Source organism: Phyllostomus hastatus, unplaced genomic scaffold (genome assembly GCF_019186645.2).
Source record: "Phyllostomus hastatus isolate PE091 unplaced genomic scaffold, TTU_PhHast_1.1 phas_contig_86, whole genome shotgun sequence".
Taxonomy (NCBI): Eukaryota; Metazoa; Chordata; class Mammalia; order Chiroptera; family Phyllostomidae; genus Phyllostomus; species Phyllostomus hastatus.
Window position 1 is genome coordinate 92,575,096 of NW_025333977.1, and position 23,569 is coordinate 92,598,664.

Below are 23,569 nucleotides of genomic sequence, written 5' to 3' on the forward strand. Positions count from 1 at the left end.
ACTTTCCATAGCCTTCACTTCTTCCTCTATTTTGCAACCATTCAGAGGCATTTCTGTGAGCATCCTCATTACCAGCATTTTGAACTCTGTATCTAATAGGCTGGCTACCTCTTCATCACTTAGTTCTATTTTTGGAGTTTTGATCTGTTCTTCCATTTGGGCCATATTTCTTTGTCTCAGCATGCCTGTTATGTTGTAAAGGGTGGAGCTTTAGGTATTCACCAGGGCGGGACAACCCACTGTGCTGTGTTGTGGCACTATATGTGGGGGAGAAGTCTAAGAGGGAACACTGCCACTTGCTCAGCTCTTGCCCAGCTTTTAGTCACTTCCCGTTTCCCACAAGCAAATTGGGCCCTTCTAGTGCTGATTCCTAGGTGGGTGGGTTTGTGTACATTCTAGGAACCCATAGGCCTCTCTCTCTTGGGAGTCTGGTAGTTTCTCCTGCTGCTGAAACCCCTACAGATTTTTATAGCCAGAGGTTTTGAGACTTTATTTCCCCGTACTAGACCCCTGGGTTGCATGGTCTGTGTCACTCCCCAGTTGTTCCTCCTAGTTTCTCTTCACACAAATGTGGGACTGCCTGTTCTGGCAGCTGCTGCTTCAACCGCTCCTGTCCTCCAGACCCTAACTTGCTGCATACCCTCTCCACCCCAGCTACCTGTCTCTGCCCCTCCTACTGGTCTGGATGAATGTTTCTTCTGTAACTCCTTCGTTGTCGGACTTCGTTACAGTTCAACTTTCTGGCACTTCTGGTTATTTTTTTGTTTTTAAATCTGTTGTCATTCTTTCGGCTGTGTGAGGAAGCAAAGTGTTATCTACCTATGCCTCCATCTGGGACAGAAGTCAAAAAGTATTTTTTTAATAAAAAAAATTATATATACATTTCATTTGTCATTGTGATGCACCTGCCTGGGGTGTGTCAGCCCATTTAAAACAAAACTCACAGGACTTCCGCACACACTCACAAAAGTGTGCTGGCTGTGAGGGCGGAGTCAGGACTTAAACCCAGGTCTGGTTCCAACGCCAGGTTCTCTCCTCTATGCAGTGCAGCTTCTCTAATCCATGGGAAGAAATAAGACAGAAAAAGGTTTTCTGTCTTTCCGGACTTTGACATGTTTCCCAGAGTCCCAGATACAAGAAGGGAGCCTGTCACAAGGGCTTTCAGGCAGGAACTGGAAGGTGGAAACTCAGGAGATGCAGACCTGACCAAGGCATAAGCCTGACAACTGGAGACAGGACCCCAGGGAGACGTGTCCTGCTCTGGCTTCCAGGGGAGGGCTGGGTGGGGGCCACCTGCCCTGCTGCCAGCTCCTGTTGAGCAGGTTTCTCCTCCAGGATCTAAGCTATTTGTTGACTCTGGGAGTTTGCCCTCTGCCAAGAGAAAGGCATTCTCCTGCAATCAGCCACCTGGCATCTGGCGTGAGCCAGGACCTGGTGGGACTATGAGAAAAAACGTCCAGTGTATTTTATGGATGACAGTGGCAGTCTTACTGGACTGTGACAACAGTGCGATTGGCATTCAGCCTTTGTGTAAATATCATATACAAAGGACCCAATGACAGACCTTCAAGCGTCTAGATGAGAGAACTTAGGTTTGAATTTGAGTTCTGGTTCTTCCTTTCCACTATGTGACCTTGACCACGCTCCTTAACGAGTCTGAGCCTGTCTCCTTATTTGTAACATGGAGTTAATTATAAGACCTGCCAAACCTGCTTCGCAGATTGTTATAAAGTCTTAACTTTTGCTGGGGATTGAAGTCCAACTCTGTTGTTTCCTCAGTTTGAGACACACATGGCCAGTTTTCTGGTCCCGCTGCCACTGTCCAGAGCCCCAAACTCCCTGGCAGTGCTTCTGCAGCACCAGGCAAGCTCTCTCTGCACCCTTGGGTGTAAGTTACAGGGCCCGGATGCGCTCTTTAAACCATGTTCATCAGTTATCTGATCACCAACCACTGTACCCAACACTACTGACACACAATGGGCAGCAAGATGGCTCTGGACAGTGGGAGATCAAATTTTCATACAAATACACAGATCATTACAGACATCTATGCTAGGAAGGAGCTGTACAAGGTGGTCCAGACTCTGAATTGGTTGGACAGGGCCAGGATGGGGGGAGTTGCAGAGAGGTGGTGGTTATGACCTAATCAGGGAGATCAGAGTAAGTTTTTTGAGGAAGTGATGCTGGGACTGAATGTGGGTTGGCGGGTTAATAGGCAAAGAGTATAGAAGAAACTGTCTTTGTGGCAGGAGGCATAACCAAGTATGAGACTGAAAGCAGCTCAGTAATGACAGCAGAGAGGATGAGAGGCTCACCGTGGGGGAGGCTGGGGCTATGGGCAGAGGACAACCATGCAGGGCGAAGGTAAGGAGCTTAGTGTTTTTCAAGTAGTGATGGAAAAGCTTCTGAAAGGTTTTTACACAGCTGTTATCAGGCAAAGGGACTGGAAGCCATCAAGGATGTGCAGAAACGTGTGGGAAGGAGACAAGACTTAAGAGTGACTTGGGATGTGGTCGTACCACAAGGGAGTATTTGAAAGAATTTGACAAATAGTCACAAGTCCCCATGAGTCACTAATCTGACTGATCAGATCATAAAGCACCTACTGAGCCACATCCAGCAGTGAGAAAGGTCAGCTGCCATTAAAGGCCACACACACGTGGATGCGGCTTTATTGCTTTCTCTTTTCTTTGTTCCCATGCAACTGGGGTGGGTAAGGACTGGGGCCCACCCCACCTACTCATCGATGGAGTCCTGTCCGTCCTGCTCTTCACTCACTCTTCTCCAAATATTGACATGCTCTCATTTCTCTGCCGCCACAGGACGGTCAGGTGCCAAGGGGAAGAAAACGGCTCTAGAAGCCTGTAGTCCTGGCCACATCCTCTGACCTCTTTGCACACTGGGGTTTGGGAAACAGGCCCAGCACATAATAGGACACCTATTTCCCACTAGCCACTGATCACTGGGTCCCCTTTGGGAATCTTGTTTAGAAGTCTGTGGTCAAAAGCAGAAATCCAGCACTTCCAGGTTGCTTGATCATAGCATTTTTATTTATTTATTTTTAAAGATTTCATTTTTAGAGAGGAAAAAGGAGCGAGAAAAAGAGGGAAACACCAATGTACGAGAGATTCATCAATCAGTTGCCTCTCACCTGCCCCAGCTGGGGACTGGGCCCGTGACCCAGGCATGTGACCTGACGGAATGGAACTAGAGACCTTTTGGTTTGCAGGCCAGCACTAAATGCAATGAGCCACACCAGCCAGAGCCGCTTACAGGATTTTAAATCCCAACAAACCTCCACACCATTTCTAATACCTTCACTGTTCATTCATTTGTTCGTTCATTTCTGTGTATGTGTGAGGCACTGCTGCACATTCTGTGAACAAAATGCCCTCCAGAAGCTCACAAACTAATTCAGGAGGCCCCCGATCTTCTCCTAATGAACAACTGTTTTAAATTTTCTTGAACTATTAATACTAAAATAAACAAAAAAACCCATTTAAGATAAAGAAACCTAATGTGCACAAGAGGCTAGGCACCGCACACCGTCCATCAGCTGTTTCCACTCAGACTACACACCTGCTAGACCACACAGTTACTCGAGCGGAAGAAAACAAAGAAGAGAGCAAAAAATGGAGACCGAGAAAGAAAAATAAATGTAAGAGAAAAAGGTGTGAGTAGGCGCATCGCACCCTTGCAGACGTGTGCCCCTCCCTCCTGCCCGGTGAAGCCGGCTGCTGCGTTCCAATCCTACTGTCCGTGACTTTTGCTTTCGCTTCATGGGCAGCCAGGTTCCTGTTCATCGTTAACCTGAGCTTCGGACCGAGTTCAAGATAGTCTTACTTTTGTGGCCTCTTTGTTCCTGACAAGTCCACTGACTTTTTCTCCTATAGTATCAATCTCCAGAATACCCCATCCCTTCCATGGTCTGATAATGGAATCATAAATTTATAAAATTCCTGTCACGTCCACTTTGTTGTTATTCCTTCCAAGGTCAATTAAATTCAGATACACAAAGCCCTCTCATCGGAATTTACTGCATTCTCTGCTTTACATGAAATGAGGCTTCCAACACTTGTCCAACTCTGCTCCGTCTTGCCTTTGTGTCACTACTAAAATCTGAACTAGGAATTGTTTAGTGGTTTAGAGTTTACAAATTATCTCAAATAATATTCACAGCAACACTGATAGGTCTTTTTATTATTATTCCCATCTTACAGATGAAGAACTGTGGCTCAGGAATGATAACTGACTTGAACAGTTACACACAGGCCATGGCAGAGCCACAACTAGGTCTCGATGCTACATCCCTTGTTGCGTGTCCACCCATGCAGCCCATAGCGCATCACCAGCCTGCACCCCTCTGTCTCACTCTCCTCAACAAGTCCACGCAGAGCTCACGCAGAGCTGCCCCATGTGGCACTGGTCATGCCGCTCTAGGGCCATCGCCTGCTCTCAGACCATGAGAGCCAACTCAGCAGACCGCGTGGGACAACTGCTCTCAACCACAACTGCGAAGTCCCAGGTTGTCTGAATGTGGTTCACTCAGAGTTGTCTGTCCTTTTCCTGCCATTTGGTTTTGTGCTCTGGAGGTCCTAACCCTCCTATCATTGGCAAAAGTTGTGTGATAGTGCTAGAGCTCCCATAAAGAAAGGAAAACTATCATATTGAGGTTTAAGTAAGTTTATGGTGGCCCAAACACCTTGAAGGAAGAAAGTTTCAGGTCATCAAGGGGCCGATGGATGTTGCTTGGCACGAACAGTGTCCTAAGTATAATCAGTCTGGGAGTGCTGACTTCAACGGATTAAAAGTTATGTTAATACCATTCCACACAGACTACTAGAATAGCTAATCAACCCTGGCTCAATTAATTCTCGTACTTCCAGAAAAGCATCCCCAGTATCCATTTCCAACTCCCCTGTGAGGGACAGGTGACCACGAGTGTGTTTCTGCCCTCAGGTGTGTGAAGCCTGGTAGAGCATTAACCTCCCACTCCTGTAGCAAATTCCTCCTGAACAAAGCACACTGCCACAGTCCCACAGTCCAGGTTTCAATCTTACTCATAAGGTCAGTATTTTTAATGAGGGGATTATTTCTCACCATGTTCTCTATGTACACTAGTTCAGTCTACATATTTTTCTATCTTTTATTATATTTTCTAGAAAAATTTCCTAAAATAAGTACTATTGTTACTGGCCCATTTGTTGATGAGTGAGATACAAATTACTCAGCATAGCACCCAACACATCTCAGCACTCAGTACCTGCTTCAATAACCTGAAGTACAATAGCACACCCTGCAAGTGCCACTATCATGAACACCTTTCAGATGCTCGAAGATGCTCGTAGCCTCAACCATCTATTTTTGCATCACAAAGCCTTTTACTATGTGATCAATGCTGAGTGAATACTACGCCCTGACAAGTAGGGTTCAAATCAACAGAAAACACAATTACTATCACAAGCAATCTATTTCATTGGCCCCCTTCGCCACCTTGACACAGGAATCACAGGACATCTGAAAGTGACAAACGAACTGAGATGATGAGACCCAAATTTTACCTTGCATTCACTTAAACTGTTCCACTCCACTGACTCTCTACCCGTCATGCAGCTATAATTTACTCTAACAACTTATCAAGTTCACCAAGGTGCTGGCAGGCGGGGGCGGGGGGGGATTAGCACTCTAAAAAAAATTCAAAATTCGATCTGAAGATATAACCACAAAAATCTCCATACTTTTGTGCATACATTGCCAAGTAAGACTTAAACAACACTAATTCAAGCAACTCCATTTTTTCTTGAAATCTTCAGAAGTGGGAAAAGTACCAGGTAAGGAGCTCCCAGGCCCCTTCCCTACTGCTCCTAATCATTCAAGAAAAACTGGGAGCTAGAAAATGGACTAGCAGACTATCAGTGATATTATTATGCATTAACTGGCCAAAGCACTATGTTAACAAACCAGAGTTGTAGGATTAACCTTTGCAAAGGCCAACTGGTTTACACTTGTATTTGTCCCAAGGACCTGGACCACACTCCCAGATGTAGACGGCTTTCTTACAATGTGTCCACTGGTCACAAGACAGGGGACTGGCAAGGTGGTAAATGGATAAAAATAAAACTACCTTCACTGATGGGAAAAAAAAATCCCACAGGATAGGTTAATAAATACAAATCTAAAATACTGCATGACAGTACACCCTGCACTTTAGAACCGCCCAACAGCATCATTCACGAAGCTACAGTACAGGCCCTGCTAACTGTTACCCAGTTTCTGTAACAAACTGTTACCTCTACAGACATGTTCTTCTCTTTTTCATATTAATCTACACACTACCATTTTAAAAAATTTACCATTAGTAACTTGGTTCAGAATGTTGTGAAAAATTCGGCTAGGAAATTATTCATAAAACTGTATTCTGTATTGTTTTTATTTTTCAAACAGCCAGTGTCCACATTTAAAATGCAGAATTTGCAAATATAAATTAGTCTAATAATTAAAAATAAAACAAAACAATTTCCTTTAGCATCACAATACATAAAAGGGTATTATAAACTCCAAATGGCAAGATTAACTTTATGACAAGAATGCCAGAAGCGGGAAACTCATTAAACCTCTTCATGAATAAGTCAGTTTAAAGAACAGTGCTATGTTCCGTGATTATGCATGAAAAAAAATTTCATTGCATTATAAAGGCTCAGTAATTCATTCATGGCATAATATGAAGTCGAGCAAGATTTATTTTTACAATGACAATAAAATATGCATTTAAACAAAAAGAAAACCCTCCCAGTTGTTTAAAAACAATTCTATTTGGAGGGTAATATATATTTTAAAATATATTGACTTACTGAATTTCAATTGTTAGGCTGCTGACTACTAATATGAAAGTTTGTATTTAAAAATATCACAAGTATCTTTTTAAGCAGTGAAAATTTCAATGTGGTAAGTTTCATTGCAAAGTGATTTTCACCTGAGTAGATTCTGAAATTTAGTGCGCTCATATATTTGGGGGGTGGTGGGGAAGGAAAAATCCACTTGTATCAGATATTAAGTTTGTAGTTGATTCTTTCACATTTATTTCACAGAAGGTTAAATGAACATTTGCTGTGACCTTCCCAGGACACACGATACCTCCCTTTTTCCTGTTAATTTGTTCTGGCGTTTTATGACTTCTCAGTGTCCATAATATTTTCACTTAGTTACCCATTCAAGCATAGCAACTCCATTCAGTTCTATACAACAGTGTCTATATTATATACATGTTTAATTATTAATAGGAAATAGAAAATAAAAATTTACAGTGATTAAAAAAGGGTCAGAAAATGGGATAGGAATAGTAATACTGTATAATCAGAATATCCTATTATCCTACCAATTCCAATGACAGGGTTTTCCCTTTATTAGTTGAAATACAAAAAAGGCATTGGGGATCCCAGGAAAATAACACTATGTATCAGAAAATTCAACGTGCTCCACCATCAGGATTTCCATAACACATTTAATTTCTTCTGTACAATTTTTATAAACTTGTTTTTCTCTTCAAAAATCCAGATTAATTTCAGCACTACACAGTATGCCCTTTAAGTAAAATGAGGTTACCTGCTTTATTTGGATACCAAGTTCCCTTCCAGACAGCATTAAAATAAAGACAAGTAAGACTGCACGGATAAAATCCAGTATAATTCAAATCCGACAATGAAAAATTTCCCCCATATTGTTGCAAAATTCTTTCTACGGAAATGCTTTGCTACAATAATAAAAAGCATACATTACATATAAAAGATACCAGTGTACTAAAAAGTGACAGAAGTGAACTAGCAAATCCTTCAAAGCACATTTATATAAATGACTAGCATTTAAAAACGTTTCTCCTATAAAATGTAGGTCATATACATTTAAAAATTGGCGGTTTTATTTCTAAAGCAGTGATGTGTGTGTTCAAATAGCCGTTCTGTACAGTATAGTATCTATTCAATTCAAACTATAATAAATTTGTCTTCCTTTGCATTGAAGTTGAGTAAGTTCATGTGATCAGCTGAGAAATCAAGCTTGAAAAATAAGTATCTAAAAATCAAAGTAGAAAGTTTAGAATTATTGAAATGTAGATATGAAATATGAAGAGAACTATTTATTTCACAATGGAGCTGAAGTCACCTCAAAACTTATGGGCTTGAATCTAAAACAGAAACAAATATTAAAATCCAAAGCAAACCATAACATTAGGTAGCAGTACAGAAGCAGGAAAAATCAAACAACAAACAAACAACACACCCCCTTCCTTCGTGTGATGGGCACTAAGTTCTGCAGTCTTCCTCCGTCTTGCAGAAGGTGGTAAGGCCATTCAATGCTCAGTGAAAGTGAGGACAGATGAAGCCAGATTTAGCCTGTCTCCCCTGCAACTTCAGTTATGCTGTGTAAACAGTGTTACGTTCCAACAGGAGGAACAATGGAATTTGCTTATAAAAACTGATTAAAGATAATCATTATTAAATGAAATAAAGATAATTAGTAACTCTGAAATGTTGTTTAGAACTTTCCTGATGCTACTGGTAAAGTCAGCACTGCTGTGTATTATTGCTTACACACAGTACAACATCATATGCCTTCTAACATAAAGCAGTACTGTGATTTGTTTGTACATATTTACAGATTCTTAAAAACAAGCTGTAAAAACACTGCATACTTCCAGACAATACAAATTAGCACATTGGTACTCACTTCAAAACAAATGGAATGCATAACATTAATAAACATCATAAAGGAAGACTCACATAAAAGTCCTTGATTGTCAAGACACGTTTATATATAAACTCTAACTGTGCAGAATTAAAGATTCAATCATAGGTACATCCTTATCTGATGAACCATATTTACAGCATGGTATTGCATAAAAAAATAAAATAATGTTTACAGGGTTTTACTTTTTTATCCATTGGATTAAAGAAAGCAACAAACACAAGAAATGTTTGTCTGCTTTAGTTTGTTTCCTACCTAATTTTAAGTGAGTAAAGGAAACATACCGTTTTTATTTGCAGAATATAGCAAAAACAACTGGAAAATTATTTCCCTGAAATAAAGTAATTTGAAACGGAAAAAAGTTTAAATTAAATTGCAGAATCAAAAAGTTTCTGATTATAATAGTGCTTCTTCAAGTAAATATACTGTGAAAAAAAACAAGTTTTAGTTTAAAATGTCCTAAGTCTAAGAAATGTAGTACTATAGAAATGCCTACTTTAAAGTTTCCCGGCTTTTTTTTTTATTTATTTAAACAGCCCTTTAAAAACCCAAATTAATAAAATGAAACAAGTGGCAGAAGATCTAACCTAGCTGGCACTTCACAAGTTCCTCCCGCCTGTGGGAATGAAAGCCTCCCCTGAGCACAAGGCCTCTTCAGCTGTTCCCTCAAAGAGAGAATCGCCCGACCACTGGCAGTCCTCAGCCAGAGCTGACAGGATGGATCTTTATGGCATCAAGTAGAAAATTTGCAAGTAGATCTAAAAACTTTAATAGCTACACAAATATTCTGAACCAAACAAAATGTGTGCAACAAGTTTAAATGTGAGAGTAGGTCCTAAGTGAAATAGCACCTCATTCACATTGACCAAAAGTTCAAGGTTGTGTAAATTTAAAAGTACAATTTGCTCACTGAAAGTAATGAGAAACACAAATTGCAAAAGGATATCTCATATCCTCCATATTCTGATATAAAGCAACACAAAAGGCTACTTGCTTTCTTTATTAATGCCCAGACAGAAGTTAAGTAACTTTCTAAATCAAACTGGGAAACCCAAAATGTTGAGATGTTTATCATGATGATAATACAAGGTGACTCTGGTAGGCATTTAGAATTTCACAGTAAGAGAATTAACTATACCTAAATGGTTAAGTCAATAAGTTAAGCCAAGTATCACTTATCTCAAAAATGTTTATAACGTGGTAGAAATGTCTGCCATTATACAAATTTAAAGAAATGTGTTGAAGACAGGACTGCAACACCTGAAATTCCGCTTGCTTAACTACCCTTTTCAGAGGACTTCCTTCCTTAGCTTTCTCCTAACTGCTCAGCCGTAGAGTTACATGCTAAAAACTGCACTGCTGCTGTTAAAACAAACAAAAAACTTTATACTGTACCGAGAACTACATCAAGTTCTCAATAGAACAAAAATTTTGATACGGCTCAAAAAATACCAACTCAGGAAATAAACACCTACTTTCATCAAATAGTAGAATGAGAAAAATCCAAACGCCCATCTAGGGCAAGCACAGTTCCATTTTCACATCTCACCTGAATGAAGCTCCGTGCCATGGTGAGCTGCAACTCAACACACACCATTCTTAAGAGTCAATAATGGCAGACCTTAAGTATCTACTTCAAAGACGTCTAAAATTCTTGAAAAATTTGGCAGCAAAGAAAGCTGTCAGATGGAGAAATGAGTATTTCAAGCAAAGCTTAATAACCAACATGTAGAGAAAACCACATTAAAGATAATTTATATTCCTTACCATAAAAACACCAATATATTCAAAATAACTGTAAAAGATGTTTAGGGTGGTTATTTCTTTGTTCCCTTTCTTTATGAGAACACTGTTGGGATAACATTAAATAACAGAAAAAATAATTTAAATGTATAACATTCTATCCTGAAACAAAAGACTACAGACCTATAGGGCCAATATAAAAGTTAAAGCGGAAATTAACAACAATAAATTTTCACTTTCTAAGGGTATTAATTTTAGATTATCACTGGTATTATATCAGTATGTGCATTATAGATGAGAAAACTACAAAAATGAAACACTGGAACAAAAGGATAATAAACATCAATAAAACTAATGTTATTTTTCCAAAAATTAAAACTGTCCAATGTATAACTCAAACCATCATTCTCCAGAAAAGTATGTATGTATGTATATATATATATATAAGCACTATTTTTGTACCATGCTGTATTGTTTTAAGACAAAGTATTAAAAAAAACATTCATGATATAAGGATAAAGTCTGCAGTTTATTTAGATTTTGAAATGCAACAAAAAGTTTCCGATCACTCATCTAGCTGAAAAAAAAATTGTAGTTACTAGAATTAGGAAACACTTTTGGACTGTGGAATTGTAATGAGCAGTCTTCATTAAAAAGTAACTCAAGATAAAATAAGCAATTAAAATGCCCATTTCTTTAGTTTCTCTGGATACTGTTTAATTATCCAATCTATCAATAGTCTAGAAAGAAAAGGATTAAGCCAGATTTTACAGTTCCAAAGATAACCCAATTTTTTTATTGCCAAAAATTAAAGTTGTCAATTATGAGATGATTATGACACAACCATATCAAACCTAAAAATCTAAATTTTTTTAACTTTGAGAAATCAAAAATACCAAGTAGATTCTAAGTGCTCTATGTTAACTGAAGTGTATATGTAAAGTAAAATACAATTAAGCTTTAAAACGTGGAATATACATTTGTATAAGCATTATGTTCTTGGGAATGTAATCTACAGAATATCTTCTTACTAAAACTTCAAAATCTTGATACCTGCACATGAAAAATCTTAAAAAATATCTAGGTACAACTGTACAAAGGAACTGACACCAATATGCATACTTCCATAGAAGTGAATGCTTTAACAGTTATAGATTTTGGTAAAACTTTAGAAAGTATGCATATTTTTAAAGTAATTAGGCTTTTAAATAGTGGAGTCTTAGACTATCAGATTTTTATTACTTTTTCTTTAAAAAAGTCAATATAATGCAAAATGAAAATCAAGGGTATATGGCATATCATTCTTTTTAAAAGGGTGGTTTCTTGGTTTCTTTCCCCCCCACAGGACACACTAATTTATTTAAGCCATAATCTCTTGACATTTAAACTTTTAAATTCACTCTGTAAAGTATAATCAGATTCCCCTGCTGAAGTGCATGACTATGCTGAAAAACTTAAGAAACAGTATGAGTAAATTTCACACAATTACTAAATTCCTAAGAATGTACAATGTTATCAGTTAGGAAACAATTGTGCGAAAGAAAGTCTTTTTTTTTTTTTTCCTTTTAAATGTGGTGTAGGCGGAATAGCAAGTTTCTGATCTAAAACAAGTAATGCATTGCTTCTATAAAGGTGACAACATGTAAGGCAGTTCAAAGAATGCTGACTAACCAAACAAAATGCAGTTATTGGATTATCTTGCTATTCATATCAGCTTAACTTGTTATATCTCACTGCTCTTAAATCTGTACAGCACTCCATTTTACACAGAGTAACCCCGCTCTCGATTAATCTGTTCTAAAGTGCCAGTATTATTTACACATTGTTTTTTTTTAGCCAAAAGTCTGGCCAGTTGTGGCATCAGGTGAAGATGTCATCCCAGCTCTATTATCATTTACATTCACCAAGGGAAATTCTGGAAATTCAGCACTTGTCCCTGGTCCCCGAAGGTTCACCTGTCCATTGGCAGTGCTAAATTGAGTAGCTATTCCAGCTCTTGATCCGTGATAAGGAGCACGAAAGGGCTGTTCAAAGGAGCTCATTTGGTAAGCTTGGTGGACAGGCTGAGCCTCAGCTTTCTTCTGAGAAGTCACTTGATCCAAAAAGTCCTGTGTTGATGTGGCAGAAGCATGGTTTGTCTCATCACCTGAAAAGGGAAATGAGTGCTGTGAATCACCAACTATTAGTCCAAAGTGGGACTTATCTGGAGTTGTTCTTAGCGGAGAATTCATTCCTGATCGAAAGCTATTGATGGGCATGGCTGCATAGACTTGCTTGTCTATGGAAGAGAATGCTGGCTGACTTGGAAGGGTCTGGTTATCAGTCACAAAGTTAAGGCTCGGGCTATTCAAATAGGCATCATTTTGGCTAGTTCTGTCCAAAGCCTGCTGCAGAAACTTTGAGTATTCCTGCAACATGTTGGCTTTATCTGATGAGGATGCTTGGGAGCTTGATCCAACATTCTCTGACTGGGTCACCTCAGGTACTTCAGAAGAATTTATTGATATGCTAGACGTCACCTCTGTGTCTGCAACACTGAATGATATCTCGTGCTGTCCATTAGCTTTATGAGAATAATGATCCAACAGAGTCTGCAGTACTTCATCTGGAATAACATTTTTGTCATGATTACTCTTAATCTCCACATTCAGTGCCTGTGAGTCTAATATGGATGCTGTGGCACTTTCATCAATGACACTTGCCACAGCTGCTTGTGTTACAGAAGGCTGAGAGGCTATGGTACCCACGTTCAGCGCATACTCCCTACTGTTGTTACTTGCTGCTTGAAGATACCGCTTCTTCTTCAAAAACTGCATGGCGTCATCATAATTAGTACTGCTATGCACAGGTTTACTAGGACCCTCCTGCAAATTATCAACCTGATCAATGTCAGCGTTGCCCTCTGAGTCCAGTAAAGCTTGTTTATCCACGAGTTCAAAAGCATACTTTGAAACTTTGCTCTCTTCATATGTGGATAAAGGTGAAATTGTTTGATTTTGTTCCAGTGGCTGTTTCAGACTTCTCTTACTGTTAATTTTTTTGAGAACCAACTTAGGAGGATGTATTTCTCCTGATGCATCTTCTAAATGTGATCCCCCAACCGAAGAATGTGGCATTTCAACAGCATACTCTGCTACCATATACTCATCTTTTACTTTAGTACTTGAAGAATAAAGAGGCAAATAATCATTTTTGTCTTTCTTCAGATCAGATTTGTCCAAAGCACTCTCTTTGTCCATCCCAGATGATTTTTTCTCAGTTTTCTGCCTTTTCTTTTTTGGCAGTGAATTATCTTTTGGTGATGTAGAAAAGCCAGAATCTTCCTCAGATGTCAGAAGGCCACCTTTGATGGCACATCGGTTCAGTTTTTTGTCATGATTTTCATGGCACATACGTTTATGTTTCAATACACGATCTGTTCTAGAAAAATACTGTCAAATGCAGAGTTTGGTAGTGGGTTGTTTTAGTTTTTGTTTGGTCAACCAAGAAAAGAAAAGAAGAGAAAAAAGCAATTAATATAAAGATAGGTATACGTATAATAATACAAGCAATTCCTAACTAATCTACTGAGCTAATTATCTATTATAAATCTAATCAACAACAGTTAGGAAGTTCTTCAAGCAGCTCTAGTAGTAACAGTTTTTAATTTACTGGAATTATTTTATAATTTAATTTAGGATAGAAGAATTTTCAAGTGTCAATCATACCTCCTTAAAGTAGATTTTAAAAAAAGAATTTCAAACCACCTCTTACCTGTAAACAGTATTCACACTGGTAAGGTTTTTCTCCACTATGAGTTCTCTTATGCCTTTCCATATGATATTTCTGTATGAATCTCATACCACATTCATCACAGCGAAATGGTTTTTCACCTAGTATACAATATAGAAAGTTTAAAACAAAACAAATATTGTAAAAATAACAAATAATCTTAACACAAGAGTCTCTAAATAAATAACTTGAGAGTTGTTATACTTTGCTCTTTTTAAATGACAAAAAGTCTCTCCTATACTAAAGATATCTTCCAATTAAGTTTTTCAATAGTATTATGCTTTATAAAAATGGAAGAGATTAGCATATGTGCCACTGAAAAGAAAAAGCTGAAAGCAGACATGCTCAATTTCCCTGTCCTTCAGTTACGTGTGCACATAACACACCCTTCATGGAGACCAGCAGTACCAGGAACTCAGAGCAGTTCGAACACCGTTTCACTACAGGAACTGATGCTTTTCATAACCATACTAAATACTATTTTAAAAAAATTTTTTGAGAAAGAAGTGTTACCCATAAATATTCCAATACAATTCCTGGGTACAACCTTTTTAATTCTACATTTCTTTAAAAATATATTTGTGGTTAAATAAAATTAGAATCCTAGGAAAATATTCTTAAAAATCTTAACTCACTAAAAGAGAAGAGCTTAGAGACTAAGTTTCAAAAGTAGAAGTCCAATTCTCTTCTTCACAACCCAAACCAGCACTGCTCATGCCCTTTTGGGAATGAATTAAGTGAACACTGTTAAATTAAAGACACACACACACACCCTTTTAAAAAGTAATCTTACAGAGGCATCTTAACTGTAAGGAACTATTAACATAGAGATCTAACATAATTTATACTTATAAAATTACAGAGGTGCCAAGCCACTTCACTGGGGAAAGAACAGTGTTTTCATCAGTGATGCTGGGGCAACCTGATACCCACACACAAAAGAAGGAAGTTGGACCCCTCCCTCACCTCATACAGAAAAATTAACTCAAAATAGATCACAGGCCTAAATGTGAGAACTAAAACTATTAGAAGAAAACACAGGAACAAATCTTCACCTTGGATTAGGCAATGATTTCTTAGATATGACATCAAATGCACAAGCAACCAAACAAAAAACAGAATGTACTTCATCCAAATTAAAAACTTCTGTGCCTCAAAGGATACTATCAAAAAAGTGAAAGACAAAATAGTTCAGCTGCTGTGGGAACCAGTTTGGAGGTCCCTCAAAATGTTAAACATAGAATTACCACATGACCCTACAACTCTACTCCTAGGTACTTTCCCAAAAGAACTGACAATAGGACTCATTCAGACAATAACCAAAAGAAGCAACCCAAATGTCCAACAGATGAATGAATGAACAAAATGTGATACATACACACAATGGAAAATTATTCAGCCATAAAAAGGAATGAAATTCTGATACATGTCACCACATGGATGACATAGAAAATATTATGCTAAGTGAAAGAAGCCAGATATAAAAAAGACAAATACTGTTGATTCCCCTTACATGAGGTACCTAGAGTAGGAAATTCGCAGACACAGAAAGCAGAATAGAGGTTACCAGGGACTGGTGGAAGGAGGAAATAGAGTTTAAAGCTTCCAGATTTTTATTTGGTTACACAATGTAGTAATTGTACTTCATGCCACTAAAATATGATTTAAATGATAAACTTCAAGTTATGGTTTAACAAAAACCAAAAAGACATGGAATGGGATAAAATATTTGCAAATAATACATCTGATAAGGGATGTTTATATAAGAAGAATTCTTACAACTCAACAGTAAAAAGATAACCTAATTTAAAAAAGGCAATGGATCCAAATGGACATTTCTCCAAAGGAAACAAATAGCCAACAAAAACATGAAAAAATGTTCAACGTCATTACTCATTAAGGAAGTACAAATCAAGGCCACAATTAGATACCACTTCACATCCAATAGGATAAATAAAATTAAAAAGACAGACAACAAGTGTCAGCATGGATGTAGAGAAATTGGAACCTTCATACGTGTCTGGTAGAATTATAAAAAAGGTACAACGGCTCTGAAAAACAATTTTGCAGATCTTTAAAATGTTAAAAGCAAATTTATCGTATGACTCGGCAATTCCACTCCAAAGCATATACACAAGAAAAGGTATATTCACATAAAACTGTGTACACGAATATTCAAAGCAGCATTGTTCATAACAGCCAAAAAGTAAAAAACCTGTATCTCTATCAACTTATGGACAAATAAATAAAATGTGGTATGTAAAATATTCAGCTATAAAAAGGAATGAAGTAATGCTACAACATGAGTGAACTTTAAAACATTACGCTAAATGGAAGAAGCTAGACACAAAGAACACCTACTGTATTATTCCATTCATATGGAATGTCCAGAATAGGCAAATCCAACAACAGAAAAGAGATTAAAGATTGACTAATGCAGGGGGAAAAATACAGGATTTTAGGATGACAAAAATGTTCTAAAAGCTAGACTGCGGGGATAGTTGTACCATTCTATGAATATACGAGGTCTGGAAAAAATCCAGCCATTGTTAACATGATGAGAATGGTTTGCACGACATTGATGTAACCTGGCAGCCAAGGAGAGTGGACTGGAAGGTGTGAACAATGACGACTTCACTGTACCAGTCAGTGGGGGTAGCAGACATTGTTGAATGAGCATGTGTACTATGTGGCCCTCACATTCAAAATGACTGATGAGTACAGCAACAAATCTGCATCGACTTTTGTGCTAAGCTAGAACATTCCTCTGCAGAATCTATTCGGATGATTCAGAAGGCTGTAGCTATGAACAGCTGGTGACTGGCAGCTTCATCATGACGATGTGCCCGCTCATGCATCATGTCTTATGCAGAGTATTTTTGGAAAACATCAAATCACCCAGGTGAGTCAGCCCTCCTACAGCCCCTATTTGGTGCCCTGCAACTTTTGGCTTTTCCCCAAACTAAAATCACCTTGAAAGGCAAGAGATTCAGATCACTAATAAAATTCAGGAAAATATGACAGGACAGCTGACAGTGATTGGGAGAACTGTGTGAGGTCCCCAAGGTGCCTACTTTGAAGGGGACTGAGGCATCATTGTCCTATGTACAATATATCTTGTATCTTCTTCAATAAATGTCTCTGTTTTACATATTACATGGATGGACACCTTCTGGGCAGACCTCATATTATAAAATAAACTACTGAACTATAGACTTCAAAGGGGTGGGTTTTTTGGTATCATAAATTATACCTCAATAAAGTTGTAATATAAAAAAAACTGCATGGTAATATGATCAACACCATGTAAAGTAAACAAGAAATTATTTCTTCCCTCAAGCAGCTGGCAATTAAACTCATAAAAAATTAACAGGGGAAAAATTCATGTTTATTATCTGCTACATTCTAATACATGATCTAGAATTAATAGCTTATTTAACTAGAAGCAACATTAAGAAACTTTCTTGTAGCGTTGGTGGTATAGTGGTGAGCATAGCTGCCTTCCAAGAAATTTTCTTTAACAAAAATATACTTGTAACAATAATGCCTTAAAAGTGATTTTCACAAATTTTCCTTCATTTGCTAAAAACCCCTCACAGTTCCCACACTAATATGAACAATGGTGGCAGCTAAGTCAGCCAATAAGGAATATAAATGCAAACAGTTTCTACAGTCTGTTTCTGACAACCTACTTTTGTTATCCTTACTTCTGCTCCTTTCTTTTGTTCTCCTCTAGTATGCATTCCCTCTTTAAACACCATCATCTTTCTTCACATCCTTTTTTATGCTCTCCCATTTACTGTTCTCTTCTCCCTTTTTAACTAGCCATTCTAGATATAACACTTTTTAAAATGTAAGTTTTGAATAAAGCTAAGACAGTGGCCTAGGTAAACATGCCTTGCTTCCTCCCACACCACATCAAAATTACAACCAAACTAAGAACCACCATTGTTCAGAACCACCAGAAATGGATCTGAATGGAATTCCTGTAACTATGAAATTAAAGAAAGAAACCACATCAGCCTGGTAGGAGGGGTGGAGACATGGACCAGCCTGGTCCCACACCAACATGTCAGTAGATAAGAATCGGGAGGAACATCTTGGGAGCAAGGGGTCCCAGCCCCACAACATGGCCCCCAGCCCAGGGTTACAGTGCAAGGAAGATGTCCCCACAAGTTCTGGCTGTTAAAAATCAGCGGGGATTGAGGCTGTGGAAGACAGAAACTGCACAACTCCCTGGAATTCCTTTAAAAGGACCCGCATACAGATTCACTCCCTCTGAGCTCCAGTGCTGGGGCCCCAGTGACATATGGGAGAAACTGAAGTGTCTGGCATAGGAGCAAGATTTAGGGGGCAGCTTTCTCCCAGACAGAAGTGCTGGCAGAGGCAATTGTTCCTTTTCTGAGCCCTGCTCCCAAGGAGATGGCAGGGAGCTGCCACGTCTGAGACTCCATCAACCTGGTTCACACTGTTTGCCCCACCCTGGAGATTCTCTGAGGGTCCGCCCCACCCAACTTTTCGGTGCACCCACTTTTCATATGGAAAGTGGTCTTTCCATATGAATGGCTTGTCTTGGCTCATGCTTCACGGGGGGCAGCATCTGGCCTCAGCAAATCCAGTACCTTTAAGTGGCCCCAGGCTGGAACAAGCAGCAGCTGGCCTTGGTTCACAGGTTGGCCTTGCTTGGCCACCTCCAAGCCCAGTATAAGTAGCAGCCATCTACAGATCACTTTATAGCTTATTCCAGGTGTTTCTGAAGAGAACACAGGTGAGAGCTGACCTTGGCCTGTACCTCCTGGGAGCCACAGAGCCTGTGCACCCTGTAGGCAGGAACAGACCATGTCACACCACCACCACCCAACCACCTCCACAAGCAACACACTCAAGGGGTGGACTCAGTGGGCACCTGTGCCCTACTGAAGTCAGTCCTAATCTGTGGAGTGGGCCCCTGCAAAGCTGATCCTCCTAGTGGTCAGAGGTTGGTCGTCAGTAGTCACAGGCAGTCCTTGCCATCTAATCAACCATGGTAGATCCTTCTCACTTACCTGTTAACAGTAATCAACATTCAACTACAAGTAGAGTGCATACACAGCTCACACAGTGGGTGCACCTGGAGTACCCAGCGTGGGTGATAGGGGAGGCTGTGCCACTGGACCCTAATGGACATCTACTTAATCAGGCCACTCTTCCAAACCTGGGAGTGGCAGCAGCTCTACCTAATACAAACAGAAGGAGGCTGCCAAAATGAGGGGACAAAGAAACACGGCCCCCTCGCCAAAACAGGACAGAACAAAACTCAAGAAAAAGAATTAAACAAAATGGAGACAAGCAATCTACTAGATGCAAAGCATCATAATAAGGATGCTCAATGAACTTAGCAAAAGAGTAGATGAACTCGGAGAGAACTTCAGCAGCATATAAAAGACATGAAAACCATAAAAAAGAACAAGTCAGAAATGAAGGATACATTAACTGAAACAAAGAACTTACAAGGAGTCAATAGCAGAGTGGATGAAGCCAAGAATCAAATCAGTGACTTGGAACATAAAGCAAGGACCTACAGCCAAAATTACTCTACCCAGCAAAGCTATCGTTTAGAATCCACAAAGACAGATAAAGAGCTTCTCAGAAAAAGCTAAAAGAGTTCATTACCATCAAACTACCATATTTTGCTGTGTATAATGCAAACCCAACATGCAATATACATGGGATTATGATGACCACAGTGTACAATCATTTCTGACCATGTATAATGTGCAACCTTATTTATCCCGCCAAAATTTGGGCAAAAAAGTGCACATTATACACAGCAAAATATGGTAATATTACATGAAATGTTAAAGTGTCTTCTTTAAGAATAAACTAAAATATATGAACAATAAAATGGGAATAAATACATATCTATCAGTAATTGACCTTAAAAAACAAAATAAACATGCAAAAGAGAAACAGAATCACACATACAGAGAACATTTTGATGATTGCTACATGGGAAGGGGGTCAGGAGCATAGGCAAAAAAGATGAAGATATTAAGATGCACAACTTGCTTATTATGGAATAGTCATGGGGATGTAAGTACAGCATAGGGAATACAGTACGAAAGAATATATATGCATGAACCATGGACATGAACAATGACATGGGGATTGGGGGCTGTCTGGGTGGTGAGGGGGCAAAGGAGGAAAACTCTGGACAACTGTAACAGCATAAACAATAAAATATAAAATTTAAGGTTTGTCATTTATGTTTGTGGATTAGGTAACATATTTACATGGTTAAAAAAATGAAAACACTATAAAAAAAAGGTTCTCTTCTACCTTTGCCCCTCTATATGTAACTACATTTATTTACTCTCTTGACACAAACATAAGCAAAAATACTTATTTTTCATTTTCTTTTTTAATATTTTGATTATGCATTACAGTTGTCCCATTTCCCCCTTCACTCCCTTTCACCCTGCTCACCCTCTCCCACCCACATTCCCCCCTTTAGTTCATGTCCATGTGTCATAAGTTCTTTAGATTTTACATTTCCCATATTATTCTTACCCTCCCCCTGTCTATTTTCTACCTACCATCTATGCTACTTATTCTCTGTACCTTTTCTCTCTCTCTCCTCCTCCCACTCCCCTGTTGCTAACCCTCCATGTGATCTCCATTTCTGTGGTTCTGTTCCTGTTCTCGTTGTTTGCTTAGTTGGTTTTTGTTTTAGGTGTGGTTGTTCATAGTTGTGAGTTTGCTGTCATCTCACTGTTTATATTTTTATCTTCTTTTTCTTAGATAAGTCCCTTTAACATTTCATATAATAAGGGCTTAGTGATGATGAATTCCTTTAACTTGACCTTATTTGAGAAGCACTTTATCTGCCCTTCCATTCTAAATGAAAGCTTTGCTGGATAGAATAATCTTGGATGTAGGACCTTGCCTTTCATGACTTCAAATACTTCTTTCCAACCCTTCTTGCTTATAAGGTCTCTTTTGAGAAATCAGCTGACAGTCTGATGGGAACTCCTTTGTAGGTTACTGTCCCCTTATCTCTTGCTGCTTCCAGGATTCTCTCCTTCATTTTTATCTTGGCTAATGTAATTATGATGTGCCTTGGTGTGCTCCTCCTTGGGCCCAACTTCTTTGGGAGTCTCTGAACTTCCTGGAAGTCTGTTTCCTTTGTCAGATTGGGGAAGTTCTCCTTTATTATTTGTTCAAATAACTTTTCCACTTGTTGCCCTTCCTCTTCTCCTTTTGGTACCCTTATAATTTGGATGTTGGAACATTTAAAGATGTCCTGGAGGTTCCTAAGCCTCTGCTCATTTTTTTTGAATTCTTGTTTCTTCATTCTTTTCTGTTTGGTTGTTTCTTTCTTCCTTCTGGTCCACTCTATTGTTCTGAGTCTCAATTTCCTTCCCATCACTACTGGTTCCCTGTGCATTTTCCTTCATTTCTCTTATCATAGCCATCATTTGTTCATCTAATTTGCTACCAAATTCAACCAATTCTGTGAGCATCCTGATTACCAGTTATTTGAACTGTGCATCTGATAGGTTGGCTATCTCTTGGTTGCTTAGATGTATTGGTTCTGGGGCTTTGATCTGTTCTTCCGTTTGAACCTTTTTTTTTTTTTTGGTCTGATCCCACCTGTTACATAGTGAGGGGCAGAGCCTTAGGTGTTAAACAGGATGGGGAAACCCAGTTGCTGGGTTGTGACATTGTATGTGGAGGTGGGGTCCAAGAGGGAACAATGGCGCTTGCTCCTCTCTGTCATATTTCAGTCGCTTCCACCACTTCCCCCAAGCTAACTGGGCCCTTCTGGTGCTAATTCCCATGTGAGTGGGCTTGTGTACATTCTAGGACCCTGTGGGTCTCTCCAATGAACTCTCCTGTGAGGCTGGGAGTCTCTCCCTGCGCCTCAACCCCCACAGGTGTTTTCAATCAGTGTCCCGAGGCTCTATTTCCCGGCGCTGGGACCCTGGGCTGCGCCGTCTGTCTCACTGCCCAATTTCACCTGGTTTGTCTGCGTGCAAATGTGGGGATGCCTGGTCAGCCAGCCACCTGGTGCGCAGTGCCTCGCTTCACAGTCGCCACCTTGCTGGGTCTGCTGGCCGCCTGTGCACAGGATGCATTATGCATCCAGTGCCACTGCTTTTTGTGTTGCAACTCCTCTCAGCCCGGGTGCCCGACTCCGCCCCTCCTACCAGTCTAGATGAACATGTCTATTTTAACTCCTTGGCTGTCCGACTTCCATACAGTTCAATTTTCTGTCAGTTCTGGTTGTTATCTTGTTTCTAAATTGTTGCTGACCTTATTTTGGTTGTGCGAGGAGGCACAGTGTGTCTATCTACACCTCCATCTTGGCTGGAAGCCCATTTTTTCTTTTTTATGTGAAAATAACATTTTATTCAGTGTTCTGCATCTTTTTTCTTCAGTAGTTTAGATATCTTATCAGTTGAAAAAGAGCTATCTCATTCTGACAGCTGATATCTTTCACAGAGTGATATTAAATTTACATATAAATTTAACCAGTCACCCATTATTCCAAAACATTTCCTATTAATATAAATGTTATGAATAACTTGTAAATATATTAATTCACACTTGCAGGTACATTTGTAGGATAAACTCTCAAAAAACAGAAATTTCTAATCAACTACATGTATTGAGTTGGCCAAAAAGTTCATTTGGTTTTTTCCATATGACGGCCCTTGTAGTGCGTAGTTGTCTTTAACTTCATTCGAAACAATTTTGTTCAACTGTATTGTGACAGCTGTTATATCAGTGTGCATTTAAAAAAACATCAAAATTGGTGACTATTTGCGTAGCCATTATAATACTGAAGACAGAAAAAGTAAGCAACATTTTTGGCATATTATGCTTTATCCTTTCAAGTAAGGTATAAACACAACTGAAATGCAAAAAACGATTTGTGCAGTATATAGAGAAGGTGCTGTGACTGACTGAATGTATCAAAAGTAGTTTGTGAAGTTTTGCGCTAGACATTTCTCACTGGAAAATGCTCGATGGTCAGGTAGACCAGCTGAAGTTGAGAGCGATCAACTGCAAATATTTACCTCTTAATAATTATCTGCTTGAAACTTTCACATATTCTGTGAAATTGTCTTGTTACAAAGACAGGTACTGATATCAGTCCATAAAACCATAATTTTAATTAAGAATTATTCATCATTTGGAAGGCAATTATAAAATTCTATTAGATTCACCCTGGCTGGTGTGGCTAAGTGGTTGAGTGCTGGCCTACAAATCAAAACGTCGGTGGTTCGATTCCCAGTCTAGGGCACATGCCTGGGTTGCAGGTCAGGTCCCC

The 23,569-nt window shown here is 39.1% G+C and overlaps 1 protein-coding gene across 10 annotated transcripts in view; it reads right to left on the reverse strand.

Annotated features, from left to right (window-relative positions):
- Nucleotides 1-6,412: 6,412 nt before the first annotated feature.
- ZNF148 (zinc finger protein 148) overlaps nt 6,413-23,569 on the reverse strand; it is a 129,150-nt gene continuing 111,993 nt past the window's right edge. For all 10 annotated transcript variants that reach the window (XM_045850935.1, XM_045850937.1, XM_045850936.1 and 7 more), the window contains 2 exons: nt 14,236-14,354; nt 6,413-13,913 (listed from right to left, as the gene is read on the reverse strand). In XM_045850935.1, coding sequence (XP_045706891.1) covers nt 12,315-13,913; nt 14,236-14,354 — 1,718 coding nt within the window. In that variant the 3' untranslated portion in view covers nt 6,413-12,314. The remainder of the gene's footprint in view (nt 13,914-14,235; nt 14,355-23,569) is intronic.